This window comes from Syngnathus scovelli, chromosome 10 (assembly GCF_024217435.2).
Source record: "Syngnathus scovelli strain Florida chromosome 10, RoL_Ssco_1.2, whole genome shotgun sequence".
In the NCBI taxonomy this organism is placed as follows: Eukaryota; Metazoa; Chordata; class Actinopteri; order Syngnathiformes; family Syngnathidae; genus Syngnathus; species Syngnathus scovelli.
The window spans coordinates 3,472,650-3,496,615 of NC_090856.1; the positions used below are offsets into that span (position 1 = coordinate 3,472,650).

A 23,966-nucleotide genomic window follows, 5' to 3' on the forward strand; every position below is an offset into this window, starting at 1 on the left:
TTTGAGAGAAAACAGGAAGAAGACGCTTTGACTTGAGCTATAATGTAACAGTAAACACGCACATGTATCTAATGTTTCTTCCCCGCCGGGTTCGTCCGCATAGATTGAGAGAGCAAGAGGGGGAGCCATGATTGATGGCCTGACCTCCTCGCGCTTGGAGATCCTAGAACGATCTGTAGCAAGTCTAACCTTCAACAGATGTGTGGGAGTCTTATGAATTAATACATAATCCACTTACGAAGGCTTCCTCCTGCATTCCAAAAAAACGTAGCATTTAGCGAAACCGCTAAATCGTCCGTATGTTGAAATGTCACCCAAAGTCTGCTGGGAAGGGCTCCAGCTTTCAAATCTTAATGAGGATACACATGACGGAAAATTGATGGATGGATCATAACACAAACAAAAAAATCACTTCATGAAAGTCACAAAATGGCGTTGCATCGTTTGTTGTTTGCTAGCCAGCTACTAGCTTAGCATTTGTAGTCTTGGTTGGATGAAACACTTGAACGAACGAGAACCCCCCCTAATAAATAATTCAAATAAAAAGCTCAAGTGAGATGTTTATCTGGATTCCCACCAAAAATCAAACTCCCCCCTCCGCAGAGCTTCACGGAAATCATTATTTGTGTAATCTTGCTAACGGCAGTCAAAATAATATCTTTTTTTTTGCCAGCGGTCGTCAATCACCATTTAAGACAGTCGCTGCGCTTAACTTACATAACATTTCTTGTTACTCTACAACTTTTATTACCGAGGGCCTCTAAAGAACCAGATTTCCTCGGGTCAGACCCTCCAAAGGGAAAACAAACTGGATGCTATACATCCTGATGATTCTGATTTGGGGGCTATTTTGAGAAGACCTTGGCAGTGTGTGTGTGTGTTTGAGAAATAAGAATTGTATGCAAGTGTTCCTCAAGGTGTGTCCAATTCCCTCCTGCGCGACGTCATGTCACTTCCCCCCTTTGTTTCCCCCTTTCTAAAAATGCCTCCTTGTTTAATGACTCTCAACAGCCCTTCTTCCTCCGAGGGCCGAGGTGTGTTTTTGTGTATGTGTGTGTGTTGTATGCCGTGGATGCAATGTATTGTGTGTGCGCGTTGTGATACCCTATAGAGTGGCTAGTAAAAATAGGAAGTGTTTAGATGTAGACGAGGATGCAGCAAAGGGCGTGTGCATTTCCCATTCCTCGTGTAGTCCAGTATCGGGTTTGAAGTATCGGAGGCCCCGCCCCCATGCTGCGCCAGTCACCTCTGTACTTGATGACCCCTAATTTGGGGGCTGCTTTGTATTTTTTTTATTATTATTATTATTTTTTCCCTTCAGTGGCTTTGCATTCTCACTTCCTCTCTTGCCATTTCCATCCACCCAACAGGAGATCCTGACTGTGAAACGCTATCCCGACTTTGCTTGGCTCGTTAAAAGGCCACCGCCATGTTTGTGATCTCTATTTTCGGAGCCCCGTTGTTTGTGCCTTTTCCGGTATCGCCACTCGGAAATAGCTCTGGCCAAAGAAGAAATCGTATAGCGTCGTCGCATGCTTCTTTGCGTCTTCGTCCAAGAGAAAGTGATTTCAAAAGCAGGAGCCCGCACATACACACGCATGTGTGTGTGTTTGTGCTCTTCCCATGCTGCCTGTTGTGTGTTTGGCGATGGATCAGAGGACATTGGTGCTGCGGTTCTAATCCAAACATTTGGCAGCATCCTGTGAGACTCGGGATCCATCCCCTCCGCAGCAGTGCAACAACACCGAAAAAATACAACAAGACACAACGGGCACTGTTTCCCTGAGGAAGTCATCTGGTCCAGGGTCAAACAGTGGCCAGCAGAATAGAAATGAATTCAATGCTCATACCAGATTAAAATGTCAAATGATCAGCTGTTGCTCAACATGCTGATGCTGGAAATGTATTATTCCCAGAATAAATATGAAAAAAAATTAATGTGAAACACACACACAGAAGAGTCCCCTGGAACTGGATTTAACCAAAACCTGCAATGTAATTTTCTTTTCACTTGTGTGATGCTTGCCAGATTGTGTGAGTCAACGTGCTGTTTAAATGCAACAACACAATCAGTGATCATGTTTGAGAGGGAGCAAACACTCTCACACATTGACGACGTTAACTTTTTTTTTTTTAATCATCCAAACATGTGATTTTTTCCTTTTTCTAACTGCCACGCCCAAAACATCTGTGCAAACTAGTTTTTTTTTCTCCATATAACTCAATTGTGTAAAGACTTTGTTTATCCCCCAATTCCCAAAACAAACTTGTTAGTTTAATTAAAGACTCAAAATTTTGTATAGGAGTCACAATCTCGCTGTTTGTTTGACGGACAAAATTTCCTGCTTGGGGAGGGGCGTGGTCACTTTTGACATTGACAGTCTTCATCGCTATCAAGTCAACACGAGGCCATCGGTGGTCTCCTTTCCTCCCTCTTCTGGGCTTAACAACATCCCCTTGGTACCATCAGCAGTTCAGAACCGTTACTCAATATCGGGATGGGGAGGGGCTCGCACAAAAACATATCGGAGCCCGCACCTGTTTTCGCTTTACGGGGTTCAGAGGTGAGGCGTAGATGGATGGCGATCGCAGGTCAGCCACGAGGCAGGCGCACACGAGGAGATCAATCCCACTGATGTGACGACACATTTTGATTGACAAGTCCGCTTCGGCACCGGCCCCAGCGTGTGTTTATTGTCTCGTCGATACCGGCTGATAACAAATCTCCGCGTGAGGCGGTTCGAGGGAGTGCGTTGTGGCGAACATTCGATGTTTGTCTTGCAACACAGATCGCCAGGAGGAAATCAGGGAGGGGAACACTGAGGGTGACTTTTAAGTGCGTGTAGCTTTAAAAGGCGGGGCCAGGCTCGGTGAGTGATGTGGGTGCCAGAGAATGAGTAATCTCGTAATGCATGTAATTAAAGCATTAATCAGCTCTTGCGTGATAACAATCACCTGCTGCTTCAATGCCGTCATGACCGTACAGAAGATAATTCAGGATAAACTCATGTTCTCCACACGGCACTTTTTAAAATCTTAAATCTTGTTGCTTATTATTTTCATCACCATCAGCACAAATAAGCTAGCTAATCACGCAATGTCTTCCAGATGAGCCAGAGGATTGTCAGTGTTTGGCACAAAAAAGTTGGTCTCATGCAAGGCCGTGGTTAAAATTATTTTCATCAAGTCATGCTTAGTGGGCGTGAAGCAACCAGTGCCAGGAATTGTTGGAAGGGTGTCAAACCAACTTTTCTGACAATGGATTCCTGGGGTAACTTGGCGGTGCGATGAAGCCCCTCTGAGGAGTTTGCCCAATTACACGAGCCATTTAGCAACAGACAACGTTCGGAGATGTTGGCCTCGTGCAAATTCCGTGGAGGAAAAAGCTTGGAAATAATAAAATACACGCGTGAGTCCATGGTGAATCAAACAAAAGACAAGCAACACAATACAACAAAAAAACATTTCGCTCCAGAGTTAACAGTGGACGAAAAGAAGAAAAGTTGGAGTCAATCGGCGGGGAGGGACAATGAGTAAATATTGAAAAGAGATAAGGAAGAAGGCGAGCGTCGCTGACACCGTACAGGACGCAGGTGTGTTTACGTTATGAGGCAGCGAGTCTCTGCCATGAGAGCATTGCAAAGACCCCCACAGACTTGTCCAGCGGGGGACTTGTTGCAAAAGATCCGTGTGTGTATATGTGTGTGTGGTGACCTGCAGATAGAAAGGGCTCAAAGAGGATAGAACAACAAATGAGATCAGGGTGTTATCAGCACCGCCCGAGGCTGCTCGCTGGCTCTCTGGGGTGGGGGGGAGAGGCTACACTTAATTAACTCGTTAATGCGACTTGAAAATGGAAGCACTCTGTTCAACATGGCCTTCACGCTGCGGTTTTCGATTGGTGGGGTGCAAAACAATTTAAAGACAAAAATGAAAGTAGAGCGATTTCATTCAGTTTGATTCATTTGACTCGTTCGATTCATTTGACTCGTTCGCTCTTTTGGGTGCAACTTTTAGGGTCACATCAGGCAAATATATATTTATTATTTATTATATATTTATGCAATAATATATAATATATATAATAATATAATATATGTATATATAAATAATAATAATATAATAAATAATATAATAAATAATAAATATATATAATATATATTCGCCTGATGTGACCCTAAATGTTGCACACACATTTACCCAAACATCCCTGTCGAAGTTAATCCAATGGCTTCCTCTGGCAACACACATGCACACACACACACGCGCAGGATATGGCCTCTCCACTTGTAAACTCTACTCTGTTTTTGTTGGCGTCCAGCACTTGCAAAGCTTGCTGGGAGATGCGAGGCAGGCCAAGTGGCTGAAGTCACAAGTTTTTTGCAGGTGAAATGCCAAAATAGAATCAAGATGTATGAAAAAGGAAACCGGGTCGCTTCTTTTCGGCCAGCGGGCCGGTCGGCTGTGGCCGATAGCTGCTCGATGGTAGGAAACATATGGACGGGAGGACAATGGACAGTAGCTAAAATAAACCCCAAAGTGTCACCAAGTCAACAATGTGAACTGCCCCACTGTAATTTCGTGCGACTCGTTTTGCTTTTTTTGTGTCTGTTTTGTCAGGCAACATTAATAAACACATTTGGGGGAAGGTTTATGGGAAGCTCAACGAAGCTTCGATTTTGATGGCACTGAAGGAGTTGTCGTGTTGGTAGGATTAGAAAAAAAGTTGGACATTTTACAAAAAAATATCCTTCAGAAAGTTGTTGCCTTGAGAAATGAGTTTAATTTGTTTCGTGACCCCGCTTGTAAGTCAAAACAAGTCATATCTCAAATCATCTTTCCAAGTCCTCGGTGGCTCGTAAGACTTTTAATGAAGCCGACCACTCTTTGTCGTGAGTGATTCATCTTGCGCAAACGTGCTTCGAATGCTTTGACCTCAGGCCAGCAGAGCCAGGCTCATTTAAAGAAGGCCCAAACAAGCTGTTTGGGAAAAAATACTTTGAAACCATATGATGGCGATAGGTTGGAATGTTTTTTTTTTTTTTTTGGCGGAGGGGATTCACAATAGCTCACGGCTATGGAGAAGATGTTTATTTTGATGGATAAGCCAGCGGTGGCCAGCTGTTTTCATTTAAGAACAATACTGGAGATTCTGCCTCCATGTGGTTTTCATTGCAACTCTCGCCTCCTCCTCATCGTCATCATGAGATCGTCCCTCCACTTTCTCCCCCGAGCACCCACTTTTCTTCTCTCCATAGCCACAGGAATAATGTGTTTTATTTAAAGGTGAAGTCAAACATTTTTGTTCCGATATCACCTATGTATCCATCTGAGGGGGCGGCCATTTTGATGTCACATGACCGAAACCCAGACAACGATTTACGCTACGCTATAAAATTTTGTGTTTGTTCCCTTTTGGAACAGATTTCCATTATTTTCACTTGGGGAAAGATAAGTTCCACAAATAATCAGTTTCTGTTGTTTTTCCTTTTGTTTATTTTCAGCTGTCATTTTGTTTTGTGTGTTTGCTGCCCATCTTGTTTAGCCTAGCGGGAGTCTTGTCAACTCAAACGTCTCCAGTTTCACCACGCGGTCAACCTCGAGCCGCTTTGCGGTGGCGCTGCGGCCTCCTTGTTCCACTTCAATTTTCTTTGCGTTTTTTTTTTCCACCCTCTTCTTTCTCTGGTTTCTCTTTTCGTATCCACACACGTAAACACCAGCTTGTGGACAGAACATGGTGAGAAAAGTGTGAAACATTACAAAGTTAACATTCACCATCATCCCAGCTTTGTCATTGGAACGTCACAACCTCAAATTGGCAGAGACGGAATTCCACTTTAGGATAATTCGACGCGAAGCGGCGTCAGCGTCAATTGCTCTCGACACAAAAGGCCAGGGGTCATTAAACTTCACAATCTGGTCACGGCTGTCAGCGTGATATATGTTCAAAGATGACAAATTTCCTGTACCTTATGCACAGGACGGCGAGCTCGGGAAAAGACGTCGAAGATTGACAGAAGGGAAAAGCCTCGTACATAAGGCGCTAGTGTTTTTTCACAGTATGGAAAAAAAAATTCCGCTTTCAGATAATTTGGTGTGGTGACGCCAGCCTGACAGTAACTTAGCTTTGGATGGCGAGTTAAATTTCACAGTTCGGTTACAGCCGACAAATTAACGTGCGCCGAGTTATTTTGCTAGTATTCCGCTAATACATCGAGGCTAGCCGGCTAGCCCTGCGTGGACTTATTTGATTGGTAAAAGAAATCATTTTTAATTGCTGATGTTGATTTTACACAGGCCAGCAATGTGCCGCTAACCTATCAAATATTTTCCTCCTTCTAGATGTCCACGTGGACAACTCAGCTTTTAAAAATAGTACAGTATGCGGAACGATCACATGAGCTAATTGTTGGCTAACTTCCTGTCAGCAAATCAATGGCCGACCGCCACCGATTTTACGACCTCGAGTTTGTCAATTCCACTGAAAAGCGGGATGCTAATGGCTGCCAAACCCCGTTGGCTTGCGGCGGCGTTAGATACGTACAGCTTGTTGTTGACGGTGTTAAAAGATGTCTGGCAGGAGTGTGCGTGTGTCGACACACAATAGCGCCAACTGGACCTCCACCTCAGGGATTTTAGAATTGGAGCCACAATTTTTGTGTTTGGTGCCGTGATTGGATGTTTGCAATTGAATTAGATATATTTGAGGTCAGGGACACGATGGGGGCCTCTGGCTTTGTGACACACACACACACGCAAATACAAGCTTTTCTAAATCTGTGTTATATTAGCGGTGAGGACTCCTAATCTGATCATGAGAAGCACAAACAAAAATGAGCGTTGGATTTAGCAATTATCGTGCGATGTCAAATGTTGAAACACTCGACAGTAGCCACTACTTAGCTGTTAGCGGCTAATGTTTGCACTCAACTGAATCTGGCGATGTCACGTGGTCAACACCACAAAAACAAGTTACGACCTCATCCAACAACACCACGTTATTTTTAAACCGCAAACGTGATCTCCTGCAAAATCTGCCTAGCAACAAGTGACATGTTCGGGATAAAGAATCAGAGGCCTAAATACCAGCGAATAAATGATTTCTGATTTTTTTTTGTCATTTTTCACTTGTGTTGCAGTTTGACATCGACAAGATTGTGACAAATGGTTTCTTTTGATTGAAACGTATTAAAGTAGTGAAAATCATGTTTGTAAAACAATAGAAATAGAAATTCTTTCCTTATTTGGAAACACTCAAAGTTGATTAAAACTCGATTGTCATTTTCCCTTCTCTGAGTGAACAAACAAACGGGATTGTGATTGGCTCCAGAGTGCACCTGCATCTCATTTCTCTTGACAAATATCCTCCAACAACGTCTTCCCGTCTGTGGCTTTCATTAAAAATTCAAATCAAAGCGAACGCAACGGAACATCTGCAAAGCATCCGCGGCGTTCCGCGGATGCTGACGCATATGAAAGCGATTTTATTGTAACTTTACTGCGTGAATATCGTTACATTTATGACCGCGTTCGGCTCCTTCTTCGGGCCTGCCCGATGTTGTCATGCAGCCATGTAAAGGAGGTGTACACTTTCCTGTCTACTTCCATTCTTGCGTAATAGTATATCGAATTTTCCTCATGTAATCAATTGAATTTATAGACAATATAAATAAAAATACAATTAATAAAGCGCCGAGTCAGCATTTGAGTACTGGCCTTGCATTTTGCTCCCTATCTATCCATCTGTCAGAACTTTCAGTTTGTTCTCTCTTTGGCCGTTGACCAGACCTTTCGGGGCCTTTCTTGTTCCTGGTTTACGTTTCCTACTGTTGGCATGTTGCTAATGTTGTGCGGATACATAAAGTTTGAATAGAACATTGTGTGTTTGAACAGAACGTCCTTTCCCATGCCTACTTTGCCCGCTTGCTCTGTGAGGGCATCGGCTTGTCGTTTCCAACATCATCTTTCTTTCTTTATTCATACGGATGTGAGCTGCGAGGGTTACACAAATCAGTGCGGAAAATAATACTGGGGACTTAACAGTGATTAAAATTGACTTCTATAGTATTCTATTCTTTCCTTGGCGCCTGATAATAAACGAGAATCACAAAAAAAAGCGAGTCTAGAGAGAGAGAGAATCCACAAGGATCAGATTTATCTCCTGAGGCCGAGTTTGAACTTGGCAAAGGTTCAAGGCTAAATGAAATTTAAAAGCAGCGCGGGGGTCTGCATTAAGTGGATGCTTTGTATGCAGCCTGCGGTCATGCCAGGTGCATGCTGGGAAAGTGAGACATGTTCACATTAAGAAAAAAAAAATTAAGTTGTATTAAATTGTGATCACGTTGGAAAGAGAGCAGCTCTCATTCTCCCATGAACTGACAAGCCGATGAACGTCAGAGCGGTGTGTAAATGTTTAGACGGTTAAGGCCCGTTCATTTTATGATACGTGTGCACTTTGGCAACCTTATTTTTTTTATTTTTCATTTTCACGCGCTGCCGTGACGATCGATTTTCATTTGCGCAATACGATATTTGGACGTACGCCCCTCGGTCAATTAACGCGCCAGGTCAAGTCTGATTTATGGGAAGAGGTCATCTAAACAATGACATCAGGATTTAGTGTTTCCCGTGGCGCTTTCTGGCTCACAGAAAACTTTCAGTGAAGCTGATTGAGCTTTTTTCCAACCGATGATGCAATCCTTGGGTGAATGTATGCGTGCATTGACCTTTTTGTGCAAAATAAATATCTAGCATTCACACAATTAGGACTTATTGTTCCTTTAAAAAAAATGATTACATATTTTTTGGCTGTTCTTTTGGATCTTTGGAAAGGCTCTAAACAACACTTGGAAGCACTTTAAAATTTTCCATACCCTTGGAAGAAAAACTCAATTATATTCAATTAAAACAAACATTAATTTCATCATAAAAAAAAAAATCCAGCTTGGACATTGTTAATAGTGTAAATCAGTGTTTTTTGCTGGAGTTGGCAGATTTTTTTTGGATTACTAACAGCTCCGTTTTAGCAAGCAGCGGTCTTGCGAGCCAAGCGGCACATTTTTGGTTTTAGTGCGAGAAGCTGCAAGACTTGTACTACAGCCTTGTGTATTTTCATGTGAAAACCTAATTTTTTGTTTTGTTTGTGTATGTAAAGTGCCCCGACTTAACTTGAATTTTTGCTCCAGTAATTATGAAACTTAGAAGTAAGTCTTGAGACTTTTATATGATTTACCCATGTGACTTGCTCCCACCTGAAGGATTGGCAGGAAGTGGAATTGCTCACCACTTTTATCCATAGCCACACAAAAGCAAATATTTCCATGAACTGACACATCTCTGCTCCGTTGCTGCTGTGGGAAAAGGGATGTTAGGTTGTATATGTGTGTGTGTGTGTGTATGTGTGTGTGTGTTAGCGAGGGAGGATTTGTGACTTAAGTCTGTAACAAACAGTCATTTTCCGCCCTGATAGGCAGCAGAGTGGGAACTTCCTGTGGGCAGCACACTCACAGAGCAGCCCGCTAAATCCACTCTGCGGTCATGCGGTCGCCGCAGCAAGGCGCTCGTTAACGACTTAAAAAAACAACAGCCGAATCACCGTTTTGACGCGATATGGTCGTTTTAAATTCTCAGTCAGAATTGTCAATGGTCACAGTAGTCCCAAAAAAGTCAGTTATGTTTCATTGGGACACCAAACTTGCTGTTATTCTCTACATGTCAAACTGTCCCCCCCAAAATTATTTCATTTTAAAAAAAATAATAACTTTAAATTAAATGTATTTGACTTTATTTTATGATTAAAAAAATCAGTTTTCGATAATGATAACAATTGACATGTGGCACCAAAGTGCATTTTCTCTGTAGTTTCTCTTCTTCTTGCCTGGTGATGTCATCAGTTAATTCCATCCATCCATCCATCCATCCATCCATCCATCCATCCATCCATCCATCCATCCATCCATCCATCCATCCATCCATCCATCCATCCATCCATCCATCCATCCATCCATCCATCCATCCATCCATCCATCCATCCATCCATCCATCCATCCATCCATCCATCCATCCATCCATCCATCCATCCATCCATACATCCATCCATCCATCCATCCATCCATCCATCCATCCATCCATCCATCCATCCAAACAAAAACAACAAATGTAATGTAGCAAGATAAACGTCAGTAGTCTGTTACATTCCACCTCTGTTTATCGAATAAACGACAATCCCTCTCCGTCCGTATTTCATCTCTTGCGCTTCTGCAGCCAGTTCATTTGATTTCCTGCAGTCTTCTCACTTCCTCCATTCCATCAGCTCTCCTTGGGGAAGATGGAGCTTTATAAATTAAATAAGACTGTCTCCAAGTAGTTTAGGTGACTTGGAACATGGTCTTATATTCCTGTGTGCGTGTGTGTGCACATTTGGATCAAAGTCACTCACATTCTTTCCACACTCTTAGGTGCATCTCGGGTGCACGTCCACGTAGGCAAACGCTCGTGTGTGTGTGTGTGTGTGTGTGTGTGTGTGTGTGCTGAATGCGACATGGTAAAGCCATTATTTTATCGGGATCTGAAAAGAAGGTGGGTGGATGCGTAAAGAAATCGCTTTATTTACTCCAGATCCAATTTAGGTGATAAATCTTTCAGGATCAACAAATCCATCATAACACAACTGACACCAATATTAATACTTTCCCCCCCCCTCATTAAATAATTCAACTTTTGTCGACAAAATAATGACCTCATACTACCCTTTTCATTTTTATATAAATATAATATTGTGGCATTCTACTTTTTTTTCAAGATCAATAAATCCCAACACATGATCGGTCACGAACACGTGCAAACATACCTTTCCAAATGGGATTTGCTCCTAATATGCATCATGCCCTGCACAATTTAAAGAAGGGGAATCACATTAGGCAAGGTACCGGGGGGAAGTCCCGCTCCCTGGTTTCCAAGTCGAAGCATCACATGAGGTGTTCTTGTTTGGTTTCCATGCAAGTCACACAGCTAATACGCACTCAGGGCTTGTAAGTCATGTCAAAGTCTTAAAATATAGCCCTCAAAAGTTGAATTTTACAAGTTTTTGAGTTCCAGTTATGGATACTTAATGATTGGCCTTGATAGTTGTGATGGTAGTTTCAAAAAGCTAAAGTGTGTGTGTCCAGTCAAAGAGAGATGTAGCTGCAGGGGTAGTGACGGAAAAGCCCTTACTCAGCATTTATTTTCTAAAACACCAATCCCACACTCCCATCCTGACATTTGCTTATGAGCGATGTTCAGGAAGCAGCTTCGGCGCGACACACACACACACACACACACACACACACACACACATGCAGGCAAGCTTTTGTCAGTTTGGCTAATAGGAAAAGATAACAAGCCTTTGATGCAACCCCGAAAGATGTTTTTCTCACCGGCGTCGCTTAATGAGCTGCCGCTATGTAAATGGCTAATGAAAAGAAAACATCACAGGCTCCCGGGGGAACGAAGTTTCCTCTTCATATTATTCGCATAAAGCTCCAATTTGTGCATGCTCATTAGGACTATGAGGAGATAACACAGTGGGAGCTTTGTAAGCTCAGACAAAAGCGGCGTTCAGTGAAAAACAAATTGCTAAGTGTCTCTGAAAGAGCGCCAACTTGATGCCCCGCTACGCTAAATTCATGTTGCTGTTTATTGCACAAATTCCTTCACCAAATACTCGAGACAGACACAAGATTAAGGATGGCATTTTTGTTGACGTCAACTTTGCTCTTTGACACCTGGCTGTTCATATGGGCGTGTTGGAGGTCAGAGGTGAACGCTCATGAGGTCACATAGCCTCCCGTCGTGGGAATTGAACTTCCTGTTCAGACTTGAGCTTAACTGACTAGAAAGTGGAAAGGTTAAAAGTCAGGGGACCTCAGTAAGTCTGGCGAAACTTTAGTCAGTCTTGAGTTGGTGAGATTTGACTTTACTAAATTTGGCAGTAAATCTGGTGGCATGCCATTATGGTAAATCTTTTGGGACTTGTCTAAATCTCACAATAAATCTTGTGAAACTTTAGAAAATGTGTCTAGACCACTGAATCAATCTCGTGAGACATAAACAAAACTTCTGCAATCTTGCAAAATTTAAATAAATCTTGCAAAATCCTGCCCCAAAAAAAATCTCATAAGACTTTCGTAGTTTCATGATACTTTGCGTAAGATTTAAAATCTTGTAAGACTTCAACCCGAGATCTCTATAACTCAAATGGCAGCAAAGAATTTTACAAGACTGCAGTAAATCTTACACGACTTTATTAACTCGTCCTATAAATGATTCTTCCGTGCCCTCCCCTCAGTCTGGCCAGTTCAGCTGTTGCAGATATTCGAACCCTCCACTCGCACCCACACTCATCATTACTACCTCGCCCGTGAGGTCAGCCTATTTATAATTAGGTCAGTTGGATACTTCCTCCTGTGTTTTGAATGTGAGGCACGAAAAAAAAAAAATCAGACAGGAGCAGATCACAACTGGGCCTCCAAATGCGGCGTGGCAGGCGTGCTATTTCATCCAGGTAGATGGATCCTGACAGTGGTGGCTTGACGGCTGGCCTTCTCCGTTTACATTTCCAATAATGCTCGCTATGCTTTGATCGCCCACAACAGCTGCTGGAAATCATAGCCATGATGTCCCACCCAGATTCCTCCTCTGCCCTTGGCACTGCCAGGTAGATGCGGCAACTACAGTAAATTTCCCCCATGTGAGTCATTGAGGGAATGCTAAGCCTCAGTTTTCTAGGGGGCAGTAGTGAGTAAGTTTTTGACACCTTAGAAGTGAGCTTTACGAGAGCTATGATGCAAAAACAATTCTATTTTTTACGACTCTCGATTTGGCTAGAGGAATACATGGAAAATATTTTGTCACAAGAATCCAGCCCGCCCAAAACTTTTCACTGCGTGGTCCAAATGCCCTCGATGCACCTGCTCGCCCTCATCTTATTTATATCCATGTTAAGTTAATTCAAACCAGTTGTTGGATATTATTGTGGCTAATTTTCCAATAAAATCACATTACCATCTGTGAAGCAAAACCTTAAGTCCAGCTCCTCCCTCCCTCCCTCCAGCTTGTAGATCACTTTCAATGGCTTTGTCTGGTTAAGCCCCTCCATGCATTATTTATGAGCCTACTTATCATCTCATGTTCACAAGAAACGGCGGAGCCAAATAATTTATGTTATCGTGATAGTTCATTAGGCATAGTGCTGATCTTTTGACCACCAGGTGGCAGTATAATGCTTCCACACATCAAATTAATAAAGAAGCAGGGAAGAGTAAACTAAGCTGCAATAACATGATTTGTTTTTCCCAGAGGATAAAGAAAATATGCCTCACTACCATTTTTTATTCAAATATAAGTTTATGGCGAACGTTAATGCTAATTCCATAAACCTGTCTCGCTTGTTAGCATTAAGCTAGCAGACATTTGTGGTGGTAACGGATCTTTGTTTCCTATTTTGTCATCGCCACAGTGCTCATAACGAGGTATTTGCACTTTACTTCCCGCCACTGGCCGGATATTTGAACCGACACACTCCCTGCCAGCCACTTGGTGTCCTTAAATATCACGCAAGTGTGAAACGGACCCCAGCAGAACCAGCTCATTTTTCCTTGATAACTTCAGTGAAGTGATGAGACCCTCCTCTGGGTTAGTGAGGGGAGGGATGGCGCGGATTCCAGTAAGTGTTGTGAAACGGCCCGGCCGCCATTTGCCAGACGTCATTCCAGTACGATGGTGTGTCAGAGCATCCAGGCTCACGCATTCCTCCAAGATGCAGTCAACGCTCCTGCCGTCTGGCCTTCTTGGAGCTGGGAGGTAAACAATTTTTCAAGGTAACACAGCCAGATATTTTTCTTCCTTTGGTTTATCCACAGGCCAGGAATTGGGCCGTGATGTCAAGTTTCTGAATCCAGCAGTGTTGCCTCCTCCTGAACCGAGAAGCAAAGTGATTCTCTGATAAATCAACAGTTGTTCCGAAATTTACAGTAAAAAAAAAAAGGAAGACTTAGTGTTGTCACTAAATAATCTTAGGCCGTATAAATCAAACCAAATTTGGCAGGAGTGTTTATCCAGCTAGAAATTTATACCGAGTAGAGGCGGCAGGCTTGATTTTCCAAAATTGGCCTGGTAGTGCCTCCTTTGGAAAATCCAGCCTTGGAAGCCTGTTTAGTTTTCTAGGCAACTCTAAAAACGAGAAGAGCCAAAAGACACACAAATTCCAACATTTTATATCAACATGTCCATTTTCACAATTTCCAACGTTCTTTCAGTCTCTGACATTAGAAAAATGTCGATACCCCGCTTAACACATTCTGTCTTTAGTCAGTGTAGCACATGACGTCATCTAATGAGCTACACGTTGCCTGTGCCCGTTAACGTGACATGTTGACGACCGTCTTGGCCGAGCAATGCGGGGCGGGTCCGCTTTGGAATCGTCATAGTTCATACAAGGATTAGTTAATTTGTAATTGATGGTATTATTTGGAGATTAGGTAAGCACGTCAGCAATAGTGGAGCTCCCACGCTGAATGATTTACAGCGCAGAAATGTTTTCTGGAGCTCATCTTACACGAGCAGTCCGTTCCAAAACCAGTCAGATGAAAAACAGACTCCGTGCCACTGCACGTCCCGGCCCCTCGTTCTGAAGAGCTCGCCGCCATATGTTCCGTATAGATGCATCAGTTGGGCCTCTCTGGGCGACGCAACCATGGCGACATGGACGTCTTTTACCGTTACGTACAACTGTGTGCGTCACGCGGCCGTTTTCTGTCTTGTCTCTTCACCTCATTCGTCCACCACCATCCTCCTCATAATCCAAACTCTTTTAGGGTGGGCCCGCTAATTTGGCAAACGTCCTAAATATTGGTTAAATTGTTTCTTTTTCATATACACACAAAATTACACACCTTCAACTTTGCAGTATCAGTAGTTTGGGGAAGACCCTTTTGTGTTCCAGTCTGGTGTATGATTTGGATGAGTTTGGTGCGGAAGAAAACACGGCCTGTAATCGAGATGGTGAACCAGCAGGTCCAACATAAGTGATCTTTAATCCTGAATCAATGTTATTCTGGATAAAATTCCCACAGATGCTCCCCCAAAACCACGTGTAAAGAATTACCCAGCGATCCAGTGCTTATTGTTATGTTTTGACCTCAACATATCAAAATGTGTTTTTAAAGCCTTTTCCTTTGGTGTGTTGTGTGAGCCATGAGAAATAAGTCTTTCACAAGAGTCGTGTCGTTAACCTCACTATTTTTATAGCAACGATGCGGTCAGCAATAAATGACAAAATGACGAGGCCCCTTTTGTGACCGTGATTGTCAACAATGCGTGGTATGCATCTGTTAAGCAACACAGAAAGTTTACTGAACATTGAACAAATAGACATTGTGTATTTAACCAAATAACCACATAGCTCATGCCTGGGGAAAGTCAGCTAGCTTTATGCTAACGCACAAAGACAGGCTAACAAAAGTAGAGTCGATGTTGCAGTGTTAGATACTCTTGGATATTTTAATACACACATGTACAGTATAAACATAAAAAGACATATATTCTTTATCCTCTGTGAAAAAAAAAGTGTTACGCTGCCCACTAGTGGTCAAACTAATTATGCCCAAACTATGGATGGATTCATTCCAGCGAATTAGAGGTCAAGCACCCTGTAATGGATGTTTGATATTTTGAGTTTCCGTTGTAAATCCCAGCATCTGAAAGGTCTTTTCTCCACCGGCCTTCTTCTAAACAACAGCGCGGTGAGTCACGCGTTCTGTAAAAACACAAAAAAGACACAAGTGCAGTGAGTCAGAGGCCAACAACTGTATACATCTTGTCGTCTTTAGTGAAGACGTGTTGCCGTAAAGTTTGTGGATATGAATACGGGTGGCGTCTGGCTCCAATTAAAGACTTCCCATCACGTTTCGAAACGACACAGTCGGTGAAGTCACGCTGGCGCTTTCGCCGTTTTATACTCGACAGCTGATTGCACTTACACGTCAGTTAACCGCAAAAGAACAAAGAGGCAAGGCTCCACGCGAAGATAAAGGTCGAGTGAGTCTGTCCCGGTTTGATTGTTGTTGTGATAGTTCGTCATGTGCTAAAAATCTTTGCACGCAAGTTAGCGAAGTTGCGGTTAGTGAAAGCCAAAGATGTTACTCAGACACCTCGGCTGGCGTAAATGCGGTCAGTCATTTAATGAAACACGTTGGACTAATTATTGGAAGTGAAAAATGGTTGTATATTCTAACAACTTCCACCTAACCCTATTTTATTGAGTAAATGTTCTGGCCGCATTCGGGATTGGATATCATGTTAGGTGTCTCAGAATTGTATTGAGTTTTGCCAATTTATCAATACGTCATTATTTTAAAATAATCCTGCTCTTTTAAAACCTAAATATATTTTGTACGCCACTGCAGTTTTGTCAAACTTGGACATCTCGCACACCTGAGGGACTACCGCTACATCGTCACCTCTGTTTATTTCACCTCGTCTTGCAGCCCCTCTTGTCTCTCTCGGGACTTGATCTTTGACTTTTTGAGGTGGGAGGGGTAGGGCCACGCTTGGGTGACCCCCCCCCACCACTACCATCACCTAACTGAAAACACAAAAGTTCCCGAGTATGGTTAACCGTATATTAGTGGTCGGTACGGCGGTACCTTGACAAATTATGAGCGCCCCGACTTCCAAGTTTCATTACTGGACCCACTAAATTAGATTTTCGCCTGATTTTTGTATGTGGCACATCGTCAAACACAAAAAGTCGTCTCGGTTCTGTGAGGATGCTCTTGGCTACGACTAGAAGTTTGCATGTGTACCTTTCACAATCCTATGTTGCGACATCGGATTCAATATCACTTGTATTGTGAGGCGTAATGAATAAATCCGAAGGAATGTTGCTGGAATTCTGTGGTTAGAGCTGCGGGGTTCAACGTGTGGTTTATCCCCAGCAGAGTGCGTAAACATGAGCAAGACCACCCCCCAGGGTAACCACCCACTATAATAGTGCCCGTCATTTGTGAGTATGACTGTCACTTCCATGAGGAGTTGCTGTTGCAGTTCCGTTGAAGTCCTGCAGGTGTCACTAATTCGCAAATATTGGATACAAACTAAGATGAAAATATGGTGACAAAAACAAACTCTGCAGGCTATTGTAAACATTTACAGCACACATTTGACTCTTCCCAAAGTACCTGACGGGAATACAGTAAATGCATTCCAGCTAGTCACAAACTGTTTTGAATCATTTTAGTTTTCCTCATTTTTTTTGTGTGGCTCATAAATTTGAAGTGTTTGTGAAATGATCAAATTAAACACGGACAAAACATTAGCTGTTTTCTGGCTTAATATGTTCACTATCTGTTTAATTCAGGAAAAGATACTAAAAACATATTTCTACTGCGTTGCCGCTCATCACAGGAAAACCAGGAAAAACCTGAGCAGACACGAGAAGGAAGCTGTCGGCCGTGGAAGAGGAAGGGCGGAGGAAGAGGAAGCTGCCAGTTAAGCGGCCATCAAATGACGCTCCACTGTCAGGAAGCGCTGTCCCGATAGCCTCAGTAAGTCGTCTCATCACCGCTTGGGCTCTAAATAATCCACCTTATGCTTCTATTGTTTCTGCCACTGCCTTCCCATCAGCCCCTCCTCCGGCTCGCACACTTTCACCTCGTTTTTGAGGCTGGTGGGAAGTGCGTAGACGCTTTCGCCGTCATTTAGCTCGGGTGGAGTCTTCCCCTCATGTTTGACCATTGACGCTAGCCTAAGCTAATGGCGGAACCAAATAGAACAAACTGTGAAGTAAAAGTTTATGAGTCACTAGTGCTGCTTGAATGCCTCAACACAGCTTTGCCTTAGGAGACCTTGCTTAGCGTAATGCTAAATTCCCTTAGCTTAATGCTAATAAACATGAAAGGCAAATTTCAGCCATGTCAAATGTCGTCTCTGGATTTTAAGAAATCCTGCTCTAGACGACCGTGACGTTTATTTGAACACATTCCACACGTCTGTCGTCCCCTCAAACATTCCTCGGGGCTTTCGGCCCGTCATCCATTTGTGTGATGTGGTGTTCCGCAGGGCTAACGTGCTCTCCGGGGCTCTTGGCTTTAATTCAAACTGTGCGGCTTTCCTGCCCTGAGAGCTAATTTTCTGCGATTTTGTTTTGCTTGTGTCGCGCGGTCGTCTGCCTGACGATAAATCAAAGTCACGTCATAACCGCACCGAACAAAAAAATATGTCAAAAATGCATGCCGGTGCTTTTAAATCCCTTAACGCAGGGATGTTCCGAAATGAAACGTTATTATAGAGTTCGTGAAGTGACGAGAGTAGTTAAAAATGTCTTCCATCATAGGGAGTGTCCATCAAATCTCTTTACAATTTACCACATTAGAAAAGCAAATGAATTAAAAAATTAAAGAAATCATAAATGCCAACTACTGGTAGAAATCCTTCCATGTGTTGATCGGGTCATGACCTCGGTAGCGTGTCTTTCGTACATTTCCTGGTCAGTCAGGAGCACATTCATTGGTTCCCAAGTGAGTCGGAGTGTTGGCTCCGTTCAAAAAGAGCATCCCGTAATCAAACGCGTTCTCATTATTAGTATTGTTAACACGAGCGTTTCATCTCCCGCAACGAAGGAAGTGCCAAGTTAAAGACAGGAAAGTGAACGTGATTTCCCTTGAAACTTGAAAGCTGTGTGAAATCTTGCTTGAAAATATAACGACGCTGCTGCCTTCCACTCTGGCATCGTGCCGTTATCTCAGCTCTGCCATCTTTCCAGGAAGTTCACCTTCTGCCATTTTCTTCACCCGTAAATAATGAGCGACTGGAATATTCCGTCACGCGGGCGTGAAACAGGATGGCCGAGATGGGGGGGGGGATGAACTTTGACACGTCCACCGTCGCGCCTTCTAATTAAAAAGAATAACCTGACAACATCATTGGATTTGGCTGACGGGTGACATTTTGGACTTGCTTGGCCTCATTATTTATGTTCCTGACAAGACGTCAATTTCAACTTGACCTTCATCTAATGAAAGGAGTCATCACAATCCAATTATAATACATCTTGAAACCCTACATTAAAAAATTGGATCTGTCAGAAGTGCAAACTTTGGCCTGTTTTGTTATGCTAACATCCAAAAGACAAGTTAGCTGCATCCATCTTCGCCTCCCACCCCAAACCTGAAGGCAATCTGAAGACTTTTGATCTCTGTGATATCACATCTTCCTTTATCTTGAAGGCAAAATAAAACCTCATCCCATTGGCCATATCTTTTCCTGGAGATAAATCCTTTGGACAAACCTCAATCCTAGGGAGTTGTTTTTATCTGTCTGCGGTTGATTCTGATTTATGGTTGTGCAAACAAAAAGACAGTGTAGGTCGTAATGTTCAAAACGATGGTAGGGAGAGTCCAAAAGAAATACTAATACCTGAGTAGTCCTAAGAGAGCCTTATCATGAGGGTCTTGCCGTTCCAGACACACAACTGAGAAATGACGCGTGCACAGAAAGAGCGATCCATCAATCAGATCTCAAATTCTGCACATCGATTAACCCTAATCCAATCCTAACCCAGACATGAAGCCCCAATTTGAAATCCCACACCAGTCACCAGCTTTGATATCATCAATCAACATCTGCTCTTTGAAACATCCCGAGGTCAGCTTTCTTCCAGCAAGTCAGGAAAACGCCGGAAACGCGCAGGTGGAAACCGGAGCCGTAAGGCGTTGAGCAGATGGCGTGGAGAATGTGAACTTAGAAATTCCCGCACAAGATGGCGGCGTGTGAGCAATCCATGACGCTGCCTTTCAAAGAAGCCCGCAATGACGTCTCATCCCGTCAGCATTTGCTCAGCATTGCCGGACTGAGCAACCTTTACAAGGAAGCTTTTGAAAAGGCTCTTTTGGGAAGATGACGTGTTTGTCACCATCTGGCTTTCTTTTTTTTTCCATTTTAGCTGAACCGCTTCCCCCCCTGGGCTTCATTTCGAGAATCTTTCAAGAATTTGTTCAAACGAGCACTGTTATACTGTCAATGCTTGCGAACATGGCCTTAGCATTAGCGCTAGCAAAGCTCTCCCCGGGGTTCTTTATTAGGATGCACTCTTGTTGGCCTGCATTTTTCATTACTTGCCTTCAGCCTCAGCCCAAAGAGGAATGCGCGTATGTTTTGTGTATGTTGGCGCCGGACCAGAACCGCCTTTTCTTTTTGCCTCTGACCTCCTGCAAACTCTCAGCGGAGGCCATCTTCTCTTCATCATTCATAATAACAGACACCAGAAAGGAGGGTGGGAGGGCTTGGAGAGGGGGGTACGAAGCACAATGATGGGAACGTGTGTTTGTGCCAGCTCCAATTTAACATTGCACAAGCTGTGCAACCACTAAATCAGAGGTCCCCAACCACCGGGCCGCGGACCGGCATCGGTCACTTGGTACCGGGCCACCAAGCCGCACAGGGGAAAAAAAAAATTGTTTTATCGACGATCAATTAATTCAGGTCAAGACGCTCGTCCCGGTCACTTGACAAGTTTCCCTACTTTATTATTTATTTATTATTTATTTATTTATTTATCTGTGGAATTGAGTTGATGTTTAGTCAATGTGCAATAGTTTTTATTTTTGTAAAATATTTAAATTCAAATAAAACATAGAAAAATAAAAATAAATGAAAAATAGGAAATAAAAATAAAATGAATGCCTAATTTTCCACATCCACTCATATTTATTTGGGACATGGCATTTCTTAGAAGGCATTGAGTATACCATTTTACTGTCTGGTGTTGAACGGTAAGTGACAGTACCCTGCGTGTGAATAAATCACCCCGAAGGCTCTCTTACAGATCATATTCATAATCCACATCCTCAGTCACGCTGAATAAATGGTGCTTCTGTAAATGTGAAATACAAAAAATGAACTCACTCTCTCTCTCTCTTGGGAACTTGGCTACATTATACCTTCAGTGGTCCCAAAAAAATTCAAGAACCTCCTCAGTGTGTCTTTTCCCTCATGGTCCTCCCACATTGAGCTCTGGGAAGGTGTTCTGCATATAGAAGCAGTGTGTGAATGAAGGATTGTGGGACGGCAGCCACAGGAGGGGAGAGAAACGCGCCGTTCACCCCACTGGAGCTGAGCCCTAACCTGGGTACACATTGCATCTTTCCTCCTGTCAGCACATAAATACATGTCTGTCAGAGGGCCTGCTCTGTCTAACTCCTTGACGGGTCCTTTAATATTCCAAACAATGAAGAAAACGATGCATTTTTTCTTTTAACCCTTAGATCAGGGGTCGGGAACCTTTTTGACTAAGAGAGCCATAAAAGCAAAATATTTGGAGATTTGTTTCAGTGAGAGCCATTTAATATATTTTTTTTAAAAAACTGTTATAATTAATGCGACTTCTGGTGCTGCATGGATTTGCTGATGTCTTTGTAGTCTGGTTGGTACTTGATGAGGTTAAGCTTCATGCAAGCGTTGAGACTTTCCTCCGTGATCTAAGAGTTAACCATCCAACCTTCACAAATGAAATACCACATTCAATAAACCTGCACTTTGCATTGTGTCATTGTTTGTGTCTGACCTTTCCCCAAGGTCAAACGCTCCTTCTTTTTAGGGTGGCAGCTTTTCCGCCGAGTAAGCATTTCCGACACATAAAAGAAGACGTAAAAAGTGTGACTCTTCTGTCACACGAACAAAAAAAGAGATAAAGCGAGTGACAGAAGACAATAGACAGGGAAGGACGAAGATGACGAAAAGGAGGGTCTCAGTCCCCCTCCTCTTCCTCTCCGCCATAAACGAGCCTTTGGCTTTCATCCCTCAACAATCAAGCGCATTACCTGTTAACCCCCTGACCTGCGAGCACATGAGGTCCTGCATCCTGACCCCTGAACTCTCACCCAGTGTCCTGTCATTCATCACCCCACCCTCCTCTCCCCACGAGCCCAACAAGAGATTGCATCTGATCTGATGACGAGCGCTGGTCGGTTCCCTCGTAAGTGCATCCATCAGGCGCTGCCGGGAAATAAGCAAGGCATCATAACGGGAAAGGGGATTGTCGTCCACCATCTCTGATGTCGGCCTCCGAGTGGAACCAGATGGGACCGGGAGAACATGGATTGGAAATCTGATTGTAGATGCAAGAGCAAAAATATGGTTCGGCTTAGCTTTTACAACCACCACAATAAACCTCAGCAGTGAAGCCTACCTTCAGCTTTCACATTCCTACCAGCTCTGGCATGAAGCTCAAAAAAACACCTCAGTGCAGCCGAAGACATCCGTGACATTGTCCCCGAGAGGTCATAAATATACACGGACAGTTAATGTGTTGAAGAAACACTATCTCCACGCTCCACGTGTCTCACGGCGACAACAAATAAACATCTGCTTGGCGTTTGTCTGGAACGCTCAAAGTGACACTTCATTAGGTACACTTGATTGATGTCAAATATGTTGTGGGGCTGCTTTGTGACAGCCATACACGAAATAAATATATAAATGGAGCAAAATCTTATCAATTAATGATGCTGTTATTTTTACATGTATTCAATAGGAAATCAAATTGAGGAGAGTTAATCCACTCAATTGGAAGCCGGCTACATTTCCCCCTTTATGGCCCCCTAAAATGGGAACACAAGAATTAGGTTAATCCCGTCCCTCCTGTGTACCACAATTAACACGAGCCTCTCGTCTGAGCACATATAACGCCCCCGCTGGATTGAACGTTTGTATTTTCAAAAAAAAAAAAGGATCCTCTTGTGCCAGACAAAAACTTACTCATACGGGATCGTTGTCCAAAACAGCGCATTAATCCGGAATATTAATCCTTCTGCTCCCGCCTACACGCACAAACTGCCTGCACCCGTTTGTGTCCTCCTTTTAAACCAAATAGGTTAATACTTGTATATGCTAAAATGGTGGTACGCTGTTTAACACGTCCGCCTCGTATTTAGGAGGGTGCGCGTTCGAGTCCTCCTTGTGTGGAGTTTGCATGATCTGAATGTATAGTAAGGCTATCATTTTAAAAATGACTTTCTATAGTAAGAAGTAAGAATGTTTTCCCAATCAAGAGTGAACAACTTACTGCAAACCGGAATTAGCTTCTTTAACATTGTAAAGCAGGGGTGTCCAAGTCCAGTCCTCGAGGGCCGCATTCCTCCATGTTTTCCAAGTTTCCCTTGTTAAACACACCTGATTCAATGATCAGGCTCCTGCAGAACGTGAGGATGAACTGATCATTTGATACTACCAGTCCTCGAGGACTGGACTTGGACACCCATGCCAAAAGTCCCAATGATTGTGAGCAGCAGGGGGGGGGCCCCATTTCAACCCCTTACACTGAGTGCCAAGCAGGGAAGAAATGGGTACCATTGTTATAGTCACTGGTATGACTCGGCAGGGGTTTGAACCCACCACCTCCCAATCTCAGGGCGGACACTCTCCTCTTAGGCCACTGAGCTGGTAAACACTTGTATCGTAGTATAACACTTATAGTCGTTTTTAAATAACGTGTATACCTGTATACGCCTAAATATTGTTATCCAATATATCTACTGCAATTTCACATTAGATTGCTGGTTTGAAATTTCATTTCAAATTGTACTTTGCTAGGTGTTCGTGTACACGTGTTGTGATGACATCTGCTGTGGAGTCTTCACTGATCTAGTCGCTTGTGAGCTGCTCCATAAAACCATACAGGTTCCGTACACTGAGAGCAAGGCTTCCATAGGGTAGTGGTTAGTGCTCTGGGCTTTCACCCCAGCGACCCAGGTTCGAATCTCAGTGGAACCAAAAACTTTTATCACAGAAAATTTGCAACACAGTTGCTCATGTAACCATAAAACCATACATGTTCCATGCACTGAGAGCAAGGCTTCCATAGGGTAGTGGTTAGTGCTCTGGGCTTTCACCCCAGCGACCCAGGTTCGAATCTCAGTGGGACCAAAAGC

The 23,966-nt window shown here is 43.3% G+C and overlaps 1 protein-coding gene across 8 annotated transcripts in view; it reads left to right on the forward strand.

The window, feature by feature from the left end:
- Nucleotides 1–23,966, forward strand: part of bloc1s2 (biogenesis of lysosomal organelles complex-1, subunit 2) — a 53,089-nt gene that overhangs the window by 5,435 nt on the left and 23,688 nt on the right. For 2 of the 8 annotated variants that reach the window (XR_011087539.1, XR_011087541.1), the window contains exon 5: nucleotides 17,446–17,585. Coding sequence is in view for 1 of the 8 variants with exons in the window: in XM_049725650.2 (XP_049581607.1) it covers nucleotides 17,446–17,465 (20 nt within the window). In the remaining 7 variants the exon portion in view is untranslated. Of the gene's footprint in view, nucleotides 1–17,445; nucleotides 22,540–23,966 lie in introns of those variants that run through there. The other 6 variants (XR_007482707.2, XR_011087536.1, XR_011087537.1 and 3 more) reach the window with 6 other exon arrangements.